We start from the raw sequence: 17,210 nt of genomic DNA on the forward strand, positions 1-17,210 counted from the left end.
CAGTAATTCAAGCTTCCGTAGGATAAATACAGTATGGGAAGATCTGAGAAAAACCAAGATCTGTCCTCTGTATCTGCAAAGGAAGCTGTATCAATAAGTGCAATTGTGCTTAAGTGTTCAATCAAAGGTCACCAGCAACCACTTGAGTCATTCTAATTAAAAATGAACACTTAAAATATGACAAACTGTGATAAGAGATTTTGTACAACAACATGTTTTGATCATTTTATGTCCTCAATAAATTTGCACTCCTGAATTATACTTCTTGAATACTGTTTATTAAACTAATATGCATTTTATTTTTACAACTATTCTTGAATATAATGAGCTTCTTTTTACTACCTAAATTTTAATTTTAATAAAGACCACTAATAATTTTTCTGTCATTGCTTTGTCTTAAGTCTTATACTGGATGACTTTAATAATCAAAATATTTACAATATTCAGTTTCTACTAGCACAAACTCTGAGCAGTCTCCTTACTGGTAGAGACCCTAACTGTAGTTTCTACTGATAAGAATCAAATCAAGTGTTGCTTGTGATTAAAAATAAAAGTGCAGACCACTTTCCAGTAGAACTACAGCTTCTCTTGAACTTATCATCAACACCTATAACACTCAATAATGACCGTACCACAGTTTTCTAGCATAAAAAAACTTAAATTATTTATGTATTTGTACATAACTTATGAAGCATGGGCATACAGGATATTTCCTGGCAAAGATCTAAACTTTATGTACTGTACCATGTTATGGACATCTCCATGCCTGAACCACAGCCATGGATCCCATGAAGGACAAAGACTTCCCATAAACCAGGCAGATTGGCTTGTAAAATTGTTTGTGTGCCTTGCAGGAATGAAAGATACAAAAGATGAATTCCCTGAACCTGGACCAAGGTTAAGAAGAACACCGACAGAGCAAGTGGAAATGACTGCAGTCTCAGGCAAGTAACTTGGCTGGATTTGTGTGCTTGGCAGATTCGACTAACAGAAGAGTTGACATCACTGCAATCCTGAGACTGCAACTTGGCTGGGGTCATGTGTCTGGCAAAGACATCAAACCAAACATGCAAGCTGACCTGCATCCTTTGAGTATTACTAATTACTTACAAAAGAAGCAGACATGGTTGCGTTGCAGGTTAGGCTTGAGCACAGCCCGGGTCACCTGCCAGATGGAAACATCAGGCATGTCTGGTGAACATGACTAAGGTTCCATGACTGAAGGATAGATTTCCCACACCAAGATTTATAACTCATATCAATAGCACTAGTGATAGAGATTTTCTCATTAAATAGAACTTGTATTGATGTTATGGGCTTCTGTAAACTATACTATACGTAAACTTTAGTTAAGACAGCAGGGTCCTTGATAGCAACATGAATAAGCTTGGCCAACCTGTTTCACTACAGCAGTTTTGTTACCAACAAGAAACTACTACTGGTCACTTGAGAACTTTTGCATTGCAGATTAGAGCCATGGAAAAAAATGTGCCATCATCAGTGTGGTCATGCATGACTGGGACTTAGCTAATCAAAACCCAAAGTAGTAATGAGATTCCGGATAACCGCTAAACTCGAAGGCAGGCATACTCATGGCTCCATCTTTTTGTCACTCTCTAGTGTAGAATGACTTCATTCAGTCATTCGTGTTATTTGTCCTACACAGCAAATAAAATTACATATAAATCTGAGTGTAAAATGGGATTACAGATCCTTTAATGTTTTTTAGAGGGTTCTGACCTAAAATTATAGGGTCTTGTGTTCCTTGCTAATCTCAATTTCATTAACTTTGAGTCATATCCTTGGATTCTAATCAACTAATTCCACGGTTGTTCCTTCCTTCGGTACTGCATTGCTAACTACTAAAATACTATTTGGACTATTGCAGTAGACAATGGTTTATTTTAAAAAATAATTAGCATAGCTTTCCTAGAAACAAAAGCAAATTTTTAAAAATATAAAGGATTAGATGTCATCTCCCCGTCCCAATAATTGCTTGCATCTTTAGCCTAGAATACAATGGAAGTGGATTTCTTACCTGTCTGGAACTAATACAGTGAGGATATCCAGTCAACAAGTCATCTTTTTTTCTCTCTCTCCTTTTAAATGGGTAAATACTTCAATGATTTGTGAATGTGGGCCGAGATAAAATGATAGGATTTATCATAAAATTTGTTTTAATTTCAAGAAAAATTCTGGGATGAATATAGTAACTACTTCATTGTTTCTTTATCAAATCTACTAATTACTTTTCATGTTTCTCGCTGAACTAGCTCAATGTTTTAACTTTACACTCTTCCTACTTGCTAAGATGGAAATGTAAAAAAGTTGATATAAAGCAAGTGCTTTTCCTGACAACCTGTCCAACAATGCTTCCATAAGTTTCCCAACTCTCTATCAACATTCCTAACACACTTATTAGTAGGTTTGGTGTTAAGGGTTAAAAAATACACCTGCAGTAATAATGTACTTTTTACACAACTACTGCAGGTCAATCACATCATAACCTGTTTCTAGAATATCTGGATGGATGGATTCATGGGGTGCAAACAGTTAAGTATATCTTAGTTTTACCAGACCACACTGAGCTGATTAACAGCTCTCCTTATTGGGCTGGCCCAAAGGATTAGTATTCTGGGCTCAGTTCGTGTCGCTGCGCGAAATATCCTTTAATCCATTATTTCTAAGGTAAATGTACTAACACATACCAGAGAATAAATAAAATAAAGAAAAGGTCAGTACAACTGACTCGCTCACCCTCCAAGAGGGTGTCGGTATGAACACTATGGCGAGTGAGACCACTACCACGAACCGCTTGCCAATAGAAATCTCCCACTACAAAATCCCCACAAGAGGGGAGACCGACCACAGAGTGGGCAGCAGTACTACTACTCCATCCCATGCTGCCCGACTGCTGCGCCTCTGGTGGCCATCCTTTTCAGTTAGCGCACAGCGTATACACGTGCCCTTTTTTGCTCTGTGTTTTTGTGCCCTTTTTTTGGCTGGATTTATCATCATGGAGCGTACAGCCATTGCAGCAGCTAAGTTAAGTAATCAGTGTTTATTGCTATTTGGTTTTTCCGGCCTTGAGTCAGTATTTGCCGTTTTTTAGGTATAAATACGAGCTCTAGGTCGGAAGCATGGCAGCATGGTTCTGCCTCGTGGCGGGTTCGTTCTTGGTCTTCCATACCCAGAACCTTCCCTTACTTTATTACGCTCTGTTATTAGTTATCCATTTATATTAAGGGTACAGCCTACGGGTTTATGTCATGCATGCATGTCTTTTTCACCTTGCGTAGGCATCTTCCATCCAGACCCTAGCCACAGCTCTTTGTATCGGCCCCCGGCTAGCTTTGAGTGGTAGACTTTCGTTTCGGGTTAGTCGTACACTCCTGGATTTTTTCTCCTACTGTTTTATTTTCTTTCTTTACGTTTAGTGATTTTGTTTAATTGTGTATTATGTTTTACGTTAGTGTACGGCGTCTGGCTTCACCTAGCCTAGGTTATGTCCTATTGGTCCCATGTGCTTCCGCTCTTCAGTTCGGTTGCTTCTCTATAGCATCTCTCTGATCAGTCGGTTGTGTATCCTAGGCTTTATTGTTTCATTGTATATCTTGTTACCGCTCCGTGGTCACTACGTGATCACGGAGCAAGCCAGACGCCTGTCCAGTCATCTTTCCCTCCTCCCGCTCTTCCATAGGGCCGGGGGGAGGGTTGGTCTGCCCACGCTCGCTCCACATACCCGGGCCTGCCTCCCTCCCCCCCCCCCTAGGCGGAGGGAGTAGGGGGACGGGACAGACCCCAGACTGGATTCACCTCTCCAGCTTCTCGGTACGCTCGGATGGCTAAGGGGGGGGGACTGGCCTTTCCCCCCCTCCGTCGTTACTTTCCGTCGCTCCGTTGCTAGCTCGAGTCTGTTTGCCCTCTTTCTGCCCTTTCCCACCTTACTGGGGCTCTTTATCTACCGGAGCTCCGGCATCCACGTGGAAAGGTGCTAGTTCACCCTGACGGGCGGACTGCGGCATACAGTTGGTCTCTACTAACCACTCCGTCGCGCTGATATCGCGACACGCTCCGCCATGCACCGGACTTAGTCCGGTACGTCCATGTTTATAGGTTTAAGATTAGTATTTAATTTAAACTATATTAAGTTTAATTTAAGCTACATTAAACCTCCCCTCCATTGCATGCTCACACCGGATCTCTCCGTGGTTATAGCCTATTCAGCGTAAGGGAGGGGTTATGCCCGAAATTTTTTTCGCGCTCCGCATGCAGCGAGTTCTTTTAACCTTTAGCCTGTAAGTGATATCTTTTAGGATGCTCATGTGTCTTTTCACTTACAGACCACCAACTGTGCGGCAGCGGGATTGCAATGCCATGCTCCCAGGACCCCCTGTGGGCATGAAGTCTGCCGGTCCCATGCTCCCATGCGCGACTCCGCACGGGAACCTCCAAGTCTGGTTTCACGAGACCTGCACCATTTGCTATGATCTGGTGAGCCCAGCTCTTAGACGGGTAAGTATTCCAACTCCGTTAGCCAATCCCTACAAGATTATAGTTCTTAAGTTTAATTTTAATCTTTCTTAAACTTAAGCTAATTTTATATGGGATCTCGCATCCCCTATAATTTTAAGTTAACCTTTTACTTAAGTTTTAGTTTTAAGTTTAATCTTAAAAAACTAACAAGTACCCTCTCTTCCAGGCTCCGGCTGTTAGAGACACCGCACTGGCAACCCTGCGGGCCTGGGTCGGCGGTTTTGGGAAGAACGCCGCCAAGGGTCAGCCCTACATACTTGAGAAGAGGTTGGCGGTCCTGATCTTCCCCGGCGGCAAGTCAACGGGCTACGTCGACAGCAGAGGCGGCCCCGACTATTGCGCTAATTCAGCAGCAGCTCGCCGCTTCGTTGACTGATCCAGGCCAGGACATCTCGTCGGAAGTCGCGACACTGGACTTAAACATTGAACCGATGGTAGGTGTTGACGACCTGTTGGTCGAGGTGAGTACGTTGGACGCCACTGGATCTTCTACTCCTGCAAACTCTCCAGCTTCCTTCCAAGGCTTTACAGGAGCCGAACTTTATACTTCTCCTGATGCTTCTGTTAGACCTAAGGTCAAAGGACAAGCGGTGGTTAAAACCTTGAGTAAGACGTCGTCGTCGTCTAAAAAGACGTCGTCGGCGTCAACATCTCGCAAGTCTCCGGCTACAAACCCGGAGCAGAGAGGTCTAGAGCTTCTGGGTTCGGCTCCAAATCCTTCAAGGAGTAGATCCTCCAGGGAGAGATCACACACTCCAGCGGAGTTCAAACCGTTTCTCCACTTTCCTTTGGTTCCTGTTCAGAGCTACCCGTCCCACCTCCGCGCAGCAGCTCCGGCTTTGGTATCCTCCCTAATGCTGGCCTGTTGCAACAAATGGGGGATCTGGTTGGGACTCTCAAGAACAGTATGGAACAGATGTTCTCCCGGTTGTCTGATAGGATCAACTCCCAGGATAACATTATCGCCGGACTAAGCCAAGCTCCGCTAGCTACTCCCCCACCTTTCGGCACAGGGATAGCTCAGTTGCCACCATATGACTCTCTGCCTCCGTTCAGCATGAACAATCCCTGGAGAGTGGCGTCATACGCCCCCTTCCAAGACGGGCTTATTTCTATCCCGGAATGTGGAACTCGAAGGATTGAGGACTTCGAGTTCTACCCGGAAGATCTCCAACCGCCGTTCATCGGCTACGCCAGGCTCACCGCCGCTGCCATGACGCGAGATGATAAGGTCCCTAAAGAGACAGTCCTCTATTCACGTGACCAGGCTCAAAGAGAATGGCTCAGGTGCTTAGAGGACATGGATTGTTCAAACACTAAAATACAGCCTTTTAAGAGTCCATTCACAATCTTCACAATGGAAGAGGGTACTCCGCTTCCTTTCTTGACAAAGATTGCTACGGTCACTATCCCAGCGGCCCAGAAGGGGGACTCGTTACCGCAGCTAAAGGAAGCGGACCCTACATCTCCTTTACTTTCCTCAACCCGGAGATTTGTGGGAAGACCTGCCCAACACTTTTTCTGCGGCAAACTCAAACCAACTGTGCTATGGAGCAGTTTGGTGAGAAGCTGCCTAGACTTCCAGATAGCCTCATTCAGGCAGAATTTGATGCCAAGTCTAGGCTGGCCAGGTCTCTCAACACCATGGCCATGACTGAGGTGGCTACCATTTCTTATGGTTCCGAGCCACTGTTCAAGCTAATCACCAAGTCACTGACTCAAACGGTGCAGTCTGACATGTTCGAGTTCGCCACAGCCAGAACAAAACTGTCGGAGCATGTCCTCCAAGAAGCAACTATTCGGCATGAACCGAATAAGTTGCTTTCATCAAAACATCTGGGAGCAGACCTCTTCCCAGATGCAATGGTAAAGGAGGTCCAGGCAGAGGCTACGAGGCTTAACCAAAGCCTTAAGGATCGTTGGGGTCTCACTGCAAAGAGACGCCAAGATCAAGCTGTCAGGGGTAAGGCTCAGAAAGAAACCCAGACGTTTCCAGCCTTACCAAAAGAAACAGCAACGGTTTGCCCAGCCCTGTTTCGGCGTTCCGTTGGTGCAGGCAGCCCAACCCTCTACCTCCAAGGCTCAATCACAGCCTATTTATGTGATTTCCCCCCAGCCTCAACCTTCCACCTCTTACGCTGTCTCCCCAGCCTTCAACCAAAGTGTTCGAGGGCCAGGCCTTTCAGAAGTATGACCGCTCGGGTAAGGGAGGCAGAGGTAAGCGATCCTTTCGTCAGAGAGGATCGGGAGGGTCCCTAATAGAGGAAAACACTTCAGGGGAGGCCGCGGAGGCTACCAACACCAATGAGGACTTCCAGGTAGGAGGGATGGCTGTTTTCTCTTCCGCCCACCGGTGGGGATTCAGCAAATGGGCACAAAGCATTGTGTCGAAAGGCCTGGGTTGGAGTTGGGTGGCGAATCCGCCCCCACCCAGACCTTTCCGCCAACTTCCATCCAAAGAATTGACGGAGTATGCGGAGGACCTCCTTCAGAAAGGAGCAATAGCGAGAGTCAACAAATTAAAGTTTCAAGGGCGCTTGTTCAGCGTTCCAAAGAAAGGCTCACAAAAAAGAAGGGTAATCTTAGACTTGTCCCGTTTAAACTTGGCCATTCGCTGCGACAAGTTCAAGATGCTCACCATCTCGCAGGTGCGGACCCTTACTTCCCCGTGGGGCCGTCACCACCTCTATCGATCTTACAGACGCATACTATCATATCCCTATTGCAGACACTTTCGCCCGTATCTGGGCTTCAAGATAGGAGATCAGGCATTCTCCTTCAAGGTAGTTCCCTTCGGTCTCAACGTAGCACCCAGGGTGTTCACGAAGTTGGCGGAAGTGGTCGTCCAACAACTAAGATCGCAAGGGATTATGGTAGTAGCGTATCTCGACGATTGGCTAATTTGGGCTCCAACAGTCGAGGAATGCCACAAAGCAACACTGAAGTAATCCAGTTCCTGAAATATCTAGGCTTCAAGATAAACAGGACCAAATCAAGACTCACTCCAGAGTCAAACTTTCAGTGGCTGGCATTCAATGGAATCTATCCTCCCATACTCTGTCGATTCCATCAGCCAAGAGGAAAGAAATAGCGAAGTCAGTAAAGCAATTTCTAGGACACAAACTTGCTTCAAGGAGAACCCAGGAAAGGATTCTGGGTTCACTCCAGTTTGCATCAGTGACAAACATCTTGATGAAAGCCAAACTGAAAGACCTAACCAGAATCTGGCGCTCACGAGCAAATGTCAGGTCCAGGGACAAATTATCCTCAGTCCCTCAGATTTCTACCGGTAATCGTCCCTACGACCCTTGGGCCAAAAAGTCAATCAACTTGGTCAATATCAGTACCCCTTCAGTTTCCTCCTCCGGGGATTACCATCCACACAGACGCTTCGTTAAGCGGTTGGGGAGGATATTCTCAGTTCAAGAAGGTTCAAGGAACCTGGTCACCCCAGTTCCGTCAGCTTCACATAAACGTACTGGAAGCAATGGCGGTGTTCTTGACTCTAAAAAAGGTTACGTCCGCCAAAGAACTCCCACATAAAGCTAGTCTTAGACAGCAGCAGTGGTAGTCCATTGTATAAACAGGGGAGGCTCCAAATCACGTCATCTAAATCATGTCATGGTAGCCATCTTCTCCCTGGCGGACAAGTTCAGTTGGCACCTCTCCTCCACCCATATAGCTGGAGTGAGAAACGTCATAGCAGATGCTCTATCCCGATCAGTTCCTCTGGAGTCGGAATGGTCACTGGACAACAGTTCGTTCCAGTGGATTCTTCAGAGAGTTCCAGGTCTACAAGTGGATCTCTTCGCATCACAAGCGAACCACAAACTCCCATGTTATGTGGCCCCCAACCTGGACCCTCTGGCCTATGCCACAGACGCCCTGGCCCTAGACTGGAACAACTGGGAGAAGATTTATGTCTTCCCTCCAGTGAATCTTATTCTCCTGAAGGTGCTGAACAAACTCAGGACATTCAAGGGTCAAGTGGCTCTAGTAGCCCCAGACTGGCCGAAGAGCAATTGGTACCCTCTAATTCTGGAACTGGGTCTTACGTCCTCCTCTTCGAATTCCCAATCCCAGGCTCTCCCAGTCAGTGCAAACGAAGACTGTGTTCGCTTCCTCAGGAATTCTCAAAACCCTAACTTTATGGATTTCATGAAGTTTGCAGCTAAAAGAGTGCGAATATTGATCCTCAAATATTCTCTTCTTGGAATCTGATAAAAGAGATTCAACTTTGAGACAGTATGATGCTGCAGTCAAAAAGTTAGCAACCTTCCTGAGGGAATCAGATATTAGAATCATGACAATCAATTCAGCTATATCCTTTTTCAGATCTTTATTTGAAAAAGGCTTAGCAGCTAGCACTATTACGACAAACAAGTCAGCCTTGAAAAAGATTTTTCAATTTGGTTTCAGCATAGACTTGACAGACTCCTACTTCTCGTCTATTCCCAAGGCTTGTGCTAGACTTAGACCTTCTGTAAGGCCTACGTCAGTATCATGGTTCTTAAATGATGTTCTAAAGCTGGCTTCAGAAACTGATAATGACACATGTTCATTTATAATGCTCTTAAGAAAAACTCTATTTTTATTAAGCTTGGCTTCAGGAGCTAGAATTTCAGAACTATCGGCATTATCCAGGATCCGGATCATGTTCAATTTCTTCCCACAGGGGAAGTGCTACTTTCTCCGGAACGTAGTTTTATAGCAAAGAATGAAGATCCTTTGATGAGGTGGGAACCATGGAAGGTTGTACCCCTTCCACAAGATATCTCTCTTTGCCCAGTATCGACCTTACGAGCCTTCTGTCCAGGACCTCCTCATCCTCATCGGGTCCTCTCTTTAAGAGAGAAAGGTGGTACTTTATCTATTAAACCAAGGCATCAGGCAGCAGAGTCCTGTACTTTATTAAGCAAGCCAATCCTGACTCCTTTCCTAAAGCACATGATGTCAGGGCAGTAGCCACCTCAATTAACAATTTCCAACATATGAATTTCGATGAGTTGAAAAAATATACTGGATGGAAATCGCCGACAGTATTTAAGCGTCATTACTTAAAGTCCTTGGAAGCTCTGAAATTTTCAGCAGTTGCGGCGGGTAACATAGTTTTTCCCCCGACTCTGCTTAATCTTTAGTAGAAGATCCAGTCCTCCTTTCTACCTATCTCACCCAACAGTTCGTCTATACCTGCCATGTTCATCTACGTTTACCTGAGTCTTAGCTGCTCTTATGATGGTATAGTGTGCCCCTTATTTTTTTGCTAAGGTCACTCACAATTGATTGTATATAATGATCTCTTTGATGTGATCCCCTTATTTTTATGCTAGGGGACACATCGTATTTGCAATGGTTACGGGTTTTGTATATTAAGTCATATACATTCCCCTTTTTATGTTATTATTGAAGTTTGTTCTATTCAAGTTATTGTTATAATTGCTTTGAGTTCTTTGTACATAATATCTATACACAGATACTGATTCAACATATATTCATGTAAGCCCTGTATATATGTTAAATTTAAGTTAATTTAAGAAATATTATTAGCATTAAGTTAATTTAAGTAATATTTCTATTTTGTATCATTGTGTATATGTATATTTATTAGCAATTATATTTCTTTATTTTATGTTATCTTTTATTTGAGACCCTTTTGTCTATTTGATTTTATTCTTTACAATCTTGTGCTATTTCTCTGGTACGATTTCGCGCAGCGACACGAACTGAGCCCAGAAAAGGGATTTTGACGTAAGGAAAAAATCTATTTCTGGGCGATTGGTTCGTGTCGCCAGCGGAAATCCCGCCCGCCCTGCCCATCCCATCGCTCAAGATTGTCTGCTAACTTCAGGATGGCCACCAGAGGCGCAGCAGTCGGCAGCATGGGATGGAGTAGTAGTAGTTGCTGCCCACTCTGTGGGTTGGCTCCCCTCTTGTGGGGATTTTGTAGTGGGAGATTTCTATTGGCAAGCGGTTCGTGGTAGTGGTCTCACTCGCCATAGTGTTCATACCGACACCCTCTTGAGGGTGAGCGAGTCAGTTGTACTGACCTTTTCTTTATTTTATTTATTCTCTGTATGTGTTAGTACATTTACCTTAGAAATAATGGATTAAAGGATATTTCGCTGGCGACACGAACCAATCGCCCAGAAATAGATTTTTCCTTACGTCAAAATCCCTTTTTTACGTAACTAGGAACCAATTGGTTCCTACCTAGCAACGGGACCTACAGCTTCTTGTGGGATCCGAACCACATTGTGTCGAGAAATGAATTCCTATAATTAGAAACAAATTCCTCTGGTTCCACGTTGGCCGAGCCAAGAATTGAACTTTGGACCAACGGGTTGGTAGCCAAGCACGAAATGCACTCAGCCAACGTGGAACTTCTCATGGGGTGCAAATTAGTTCTTGGAAAGCTGGAGCGAAAGGACCCAAAACAGAAGCTTTCTCAAAGAATAAGTTTACCTAGCAACATGAAGTGTCTAAAAAAGTTCTAATCTCTTCTGGTAGTATATTTCCACATCTACAAGAAATAGACAGACACCTGTGGAAATTTATTTATCTGCCTTGGCAGCCAAGCCTTTCCCTCCTTTGTCTTGAACAAATTTCCATTTAAATAATGGATTATGACCACTGGGGATGTGGTTCACAGTAATTACGGCGCTCGCCAGATAACTGCAGTGCTGGATTTACCCAACTGACCTTTGCTCCACTTCACTTGATTTTGATGTCAATCACTAAGGCACAAGAACTATCATGAAACTTTCTGTACACCAATAAGTTTAGTCCCAATAATGCAAGATGCTGTTGTGAATGGAAAGTTTCATGAGAGAGCTTTATCTGATAATGCACATCTAACAGGTTCATCAAATATAATGTTACCATGGTGACATTTTTCAACAATGTTTTGCAACTTTTTTTTGGCCATCTGAAAGAAGAAAAAAAAGTGTCTTCTTCATTTCCTCTTTCTACTTATTCTGAGTAATTACTGCCAAGAGTAGGGGGTTTTTCAAGTATTTTCTAAGGTGAGGATATAACAAATATTGCCAAAGACATACATGAATAAGAGTTACAAAGAGTTACAAGGAGTAGGAAGTCTCAAAGACTTGTTAGTCTATCCATGGAGACATTGTGTGCTCACTTATCTCTAAGAACAGGTTTTACCGTTAGTTCATTCACAGTGTCTTAATGATTTTGTAAAGCTTTCTTTTAAAACTCTTCCACACTGTTGCTGTTGACAACTGGTGGCAGTTTACGCCATGTGTCACATATCTTGAATGTGAAGCCCCTGCAATGACATGTGTTGCATCTCTTCAGCTCTAGCTACCATCTAAGTAGAGTATATCCATTGCTCTACTACTATTGTAAATACTAAACATGTTGTGGAAAAACTCCAAGAGGTTTGATAAGCAAGATCTGTTTTGCCTGAAGCCTTGTTGACTGTTTTACAACAGGTCGTTTCTGCCCGAAGCCATGTTGACCATTTAACAACAGGTCATTTCTATCTATGTGATCCACAATTTGATCTGCAACTATGGACTCAATATATTATTATTATATATTAATATATCTATAATATTATGTATATAATATTATATATATTTATATTATATATATATTTATATAGATATTTTATATATATTATATATATTTTATATTATTTATAGTATTTATATATTATATTTTTTATAATATATGTATTATAATTTATATGATTCTTAATTATTTATTGATATGTATAGTTTAAGTTTACATTATTATATTATATATTATATATATTATAGTTGTTTTTATTTTTATATGTATTATTATGTATAATTTATATTATTTTATGATAGATAGATAAGATAATTATGATATGATAGGATGGAGATTAATAGATTAAGTAGATAGTTAGTTGTAGAGTAGATAGATATAGTTAGATAGATAGATCTTAGATATAATGATATAGAGTTATATTGTAATAATAGATTTATGGATTTATTAGTATATAGGTATATTAGCTTATTATTATTATTATAACTATATATTCTATTATATTTATATATGAAGATATAATATTGTATATATATATTATTATTTATTGAATTATTATTTATATATGTATATTAGTATAGAGAGATAGAGAAGTAGAGAGAGAGAGAGAGAGAGAGAGAGTGAGAGAGAGGTAATGAGAGATAGAGAGAATTGTTAAATCTAAGATGGCTAGCTTTCACAGCTGAGTAGACTTACAAAACTAGAATTTTTTAGCTAGAAGCTGAGGCCAAAGGAATTATAATCATCAATGGTTGACTTTTCAGTCAAAAAAGGCTCCAAATTAAAGATAACTGTTAAGAGGTATATATTGAAATGCAATCTATATTTGCTTTCATGCAAGTTCCCACTCTATGTAGATATCTGGTTTTTACTTTTAAATGTCATTGGGGTTAGACGATGCAGGGCGCAGCACAACTGCAACTAAAAGAATCCACCCTACCAACACCACAATCCCCTTCCCTAAAGGATCTCCTGGCTGCCTTCAGGCACACATGTTGTCGAGGCTGAGAAGGAGCAGAAGAAGCCATAATACAAGCACACACACACACACAGAAACGCAAGCGAAAACGGGCAATGAACGGGTAAAAGGCCGAGAAAGGGCAACCACGACTCTCGCCCAGGCAGTTAGGAAAAAGACTGAATGCTGTGGCATGGGTGCCTGGTCCTTGACCACTTTTCACCCGATATAAACACGCGTAACCAAATCTCACAAGATTTCTTGCTTTCCATCTGCGATTTAACCGGATCCAGCTAGGCGCTAGAAAATTATCCCATTGTTAAGACTGAAGGTTTGTTCACGTATGAACAATATCCAATTATGAAGGCAGACCACTTGGAGGAATCCAATGCATACTTCTACAATCTGGTCTAGTACCGTAAAACTGAAAGATATCTAGAAAGGTTTAATTTACAGTCATAAGGTCGTGCAGCAAGGGAATGCTAGCAAATTTGTTTGCAGTAGTTAAAACAGAATAAAGCATAACACTTCTGATATCAGACAAGGAAACATAATGAAATATATTAAAAATAATAGCAATGAGGATTACTAAAACACTATCAACTCCATACCCTGTTACTGATGCCAATAACAACAGGTAAACTGATTTTATCTATGGTGAAAAAATGAAGGGATGACGTGAAAAAAATGGGGCACCAAAATCAGATCACGCAGAAGCCTAGCAATGAAAGATCTTTGTGATGTACCGAATAAGGTTGCTTCGTAGTGTAGTAAGATATTCATCAAGAAGTACAGTGGTACCTCGGCTCACAAACAGTCCTGTTCACGAATAAATTGGGTTACGAACCAGATGTTCAAACAATTTTGTTCTGGTTCACGAACTGTGCTTCAAGCCACAAACACACAAACATCCCCAGAAAGGGTTCTTTGGAAGCATGGAAGCACCAAATGCTTTTTCAAGTTTTTTTTACTGTTACATACTCAGTCTTTTTAATGTTAATTATTTACTCTTTTACTGAATAAATAGTATATTGAAAGAGGAATATCGTATTACTTGTTGTGTAAACGCATTCAGCCAAAAACAGCTGATTTGCTATGAACAACCGAATCCGATAACAACAGCGGTTTGCTTGCATCTCAACCATTGTGTGATAGTAAAAAATTACAGTCATGTTACAAATGATGTAAGTATAGTAGGACTGATATATCTTTATATTACTATAACCTTATTCACTATGGAGAAAAGATCAGCAAGGGCATATACTGCTAAACTTAAGCTGCAAGTTGTAGCTGAAGCTGAGGAAAAAAGGTTCATCTGCTAACGACTATTATCATGTATTGGCAATATGGATGAAACTCCCGCAAACTTTGGTATAGTACATCAAACTCGACCATAAACAAAATTTGAGAGAAATGTGATTTAATCAAAACTATTTGGCATGAAAGAACACATTTTACTGTTTTCACTCTGACGAAAGATAAATATGTAAAGCTCGTAGTACATATTCTGATGAAATCAAGTGAAAATATCGAATGTAATCTGTTGATTTTTTTTTACACAAAACATGGCCTGAATGCCATCAACTAAAAAAAAAAAAAACTAAATTTCGTTCACAACAATACATATTCAAGTGATACTACAACTTGGAAACACTTCATTTAATATAAATAACCTTGTCCGTCCTATATCAGAAGATCATCTAGAGATTCCTTTCCGCTAACTAGAAGCAAGAAAATCGCTCTGATTTGAGTTCAGTACAGCAAAATAAACTTACCTCACAATCACCCTCAGCTGATTTCCAAACCAAAACATTGATTGCAGTTTTATTTTATAATACAAAATAGTAATATGAAAATACATATACAATATTACAGCTAGTTGTCGACTTACGACCTATGCGAGTTACGACTGATCGACTTTACGACCACCCACAGCTAAAACTACTGGGAAGCGACTTGAGCAAGAAAGAATGGTGTCCAGCTGAACATACGACAGTTTTTCCCCAGCTCCCACCTCTCCAAACATGCAGCTCACTTTTCGAGCTGCTAATGACTATTATCATGCATCAGCAACAAGGATATAACTCCAGTAAACTTATGCCATTAAACACAACTGTAGATAAAATTGAGAGAGAATAATTTTAATCAAAACTTCAGGTCTTGAAAAACACATTTTACTATTGTTTTCACGTGGATAAAAGATAAGTAACGTAACTAACAATAAAGCTTGTACTACAAAGAAATCAAGTAAAAATAAAAATGGAATCACGTAATATTTTTACACAATAATCATGCCCACAATGCAATCTGTTAACGAAAAAAAATAATTTAGTTCACGAAACGTATTACATTCATATTTCGACTTAAAAACACGTCGTATAATGGCAACCTACCTTGTCTCATATAAGTAAAGTATCTAGATATTTTATGCTAACTAGAAGCAAGGCAATTCGCTCCGAATAGAGTTAAATACGGCGAACTAAACTTGTATTTGCCATCAGCACTTTGTTGGTATTTATGATACAATAATATGAGAATACATACAATATTATTGGATACAGTAATGTATAACTTTTTAAAAGATTCACAGAAAAGATGCATATTCATTGTGTTTTTATTTCATAAATATGCGTAGCCGTCAGCAGCCTAACATCGCTCAATTAGGTATGCCAATGTTGGTCCGAATCTGATTCCCGTTTCGTGCACATTTTTTTTTCTACTGATATATCATAGTCAGAATGCATTGAACCTCCAAAATTGGCTTATATTAATAAATTACTAAATTATATTGTATATGTAGTATACAGTATACTGTAGGTTAGGCTACTGTATTCGTATATATACGATATGTACGTACCATGATAACATCATCATTGTATACACGAGGCTAACTTGTTAAATGTTAATCAATTTCTCTTTGTACTGAATTATCATAAGCCAGTGTGCATTGAACCTAGAGAATTAGCTGAAATTAATAATTACTTTGCCATATATGTATAAAGTATGCTGTGTGGTGTAGGCTAGGCTACCCTATATGTAAAGATGATAGTACTGGTTACCCTAGTGTAGGCTAGGCTAGTATAATATTCTTATGGTAAATTAACATAGGACGACTTGCATCCAAATCGATTTACGACCAGGTGGTCGTAACCAATTGTGGTATTAAGTCCACAACTACCTGTATTGGATGCAGTGAAGTAAAGCATAACTTTGTGCCAGAAAACCATAAAAAATGGAAAAGTAGTGTTTCTGAGGTTTGGTTTGAAAGAATTGTTTGTTTTTATATTATTTTAAATGGGGAAAGTTAATTCAGGTTATGCATATTTCGAGTCACGCACAGCGTCTTTGGACAAATTAGGTTTGTGAACCGAGGTACCACTGAATATGTAAAAATTACTTTTTTCTGGTCAGTAATTTGAATCCCTGTAAGCAAGCAGTGCACAGGCCACAACATCACAACCAAAATAAGAGGTATGTTACTGTATGAGCAAAGTCCAAAATAAGAGGTATGTTACTGTATGAGCAAAGTAAAATCATGACCTCAACACTACATGACTGAGAATTATTAAAGTATATTTCATTACCTAGGAATTAGATCCACATTTTACAATAGTAGTACTCAAATGTGTTTAATAATACAATAATGCAAAACAAACTATATTTCAAGTGCCTTTATTCATAATTAGAAATTTCCTCACAAAGCTGAGAAATCAATTACATGTACCTTCTTACCTGAGAAATCTAAGCTGGTAAAATGAGTTTTATCCTATTTCTCACCTTAAGAGGACTGTGTAAAATTATTCTATTGTATTCATGCACTGTTTATTCTCTTTCGTGAAAAATAATTTGTATGATCACAAAAGGAAAATATCTACCAAACTAAATTTAGGTTCTGAATCATGAGCTATTTCTTTCCAATAATTTTTGTTGAAGTGTATTGACAAAATTAATTATTGTACATACTACATATTTTTAATCAAAACAAAACATTCCTAAATATATTCTGGATGTTAATTTTATCCAAAGACAATACAATATCTAATAAAAAAAATGCCAAACTGTAGCATTTGAACTACCTTACCTTTAGCAGTTAGCAGGTCTAAGAAAGTGTCAAATGGAGACAAACGATCAGCTGTTGGAAAAGCAGTCAGACCTGAAAATGATTCAAAGGGTTTTATTATTT

The 17,210-nt window shown here is 40.4% G+C and overlaps 1 protein-coding gene across 1 annotated transcript in view; it reads right to left on the bottom strand.

The window, feature by feature from the left end:
- LOC135219961 (protein pigeon-like) overlaps nt 1-17,210 on the bottom strand; it is a 198,669-nt gene that overhangs the window by 72,757 nt on the left and 108,702 nt on the right. Inside the window, 1 exon segment of the mRNA XM_064257205.1 lies at nt 17,109-17,180. Coding sequence (XP_064113275.1) covers nt 17,109-17,180 — 72 coding nt within the window.

This window comes from Macrobrachium nipponense, chromosome 1, assembly GCF_015104395.2.
Source record: "Macrobrachium nipponense isolate FS-2020 chromosome 1, ASM1510439v2, whole genome shotgun sequence".
NCBI classification, from domain to species: Eukaryota; Metazoa; Arthropoda; class Malacostraca; order Decapoda; family Palaemonidae; genus Macrobrachium; species Macrobrachium nipponense.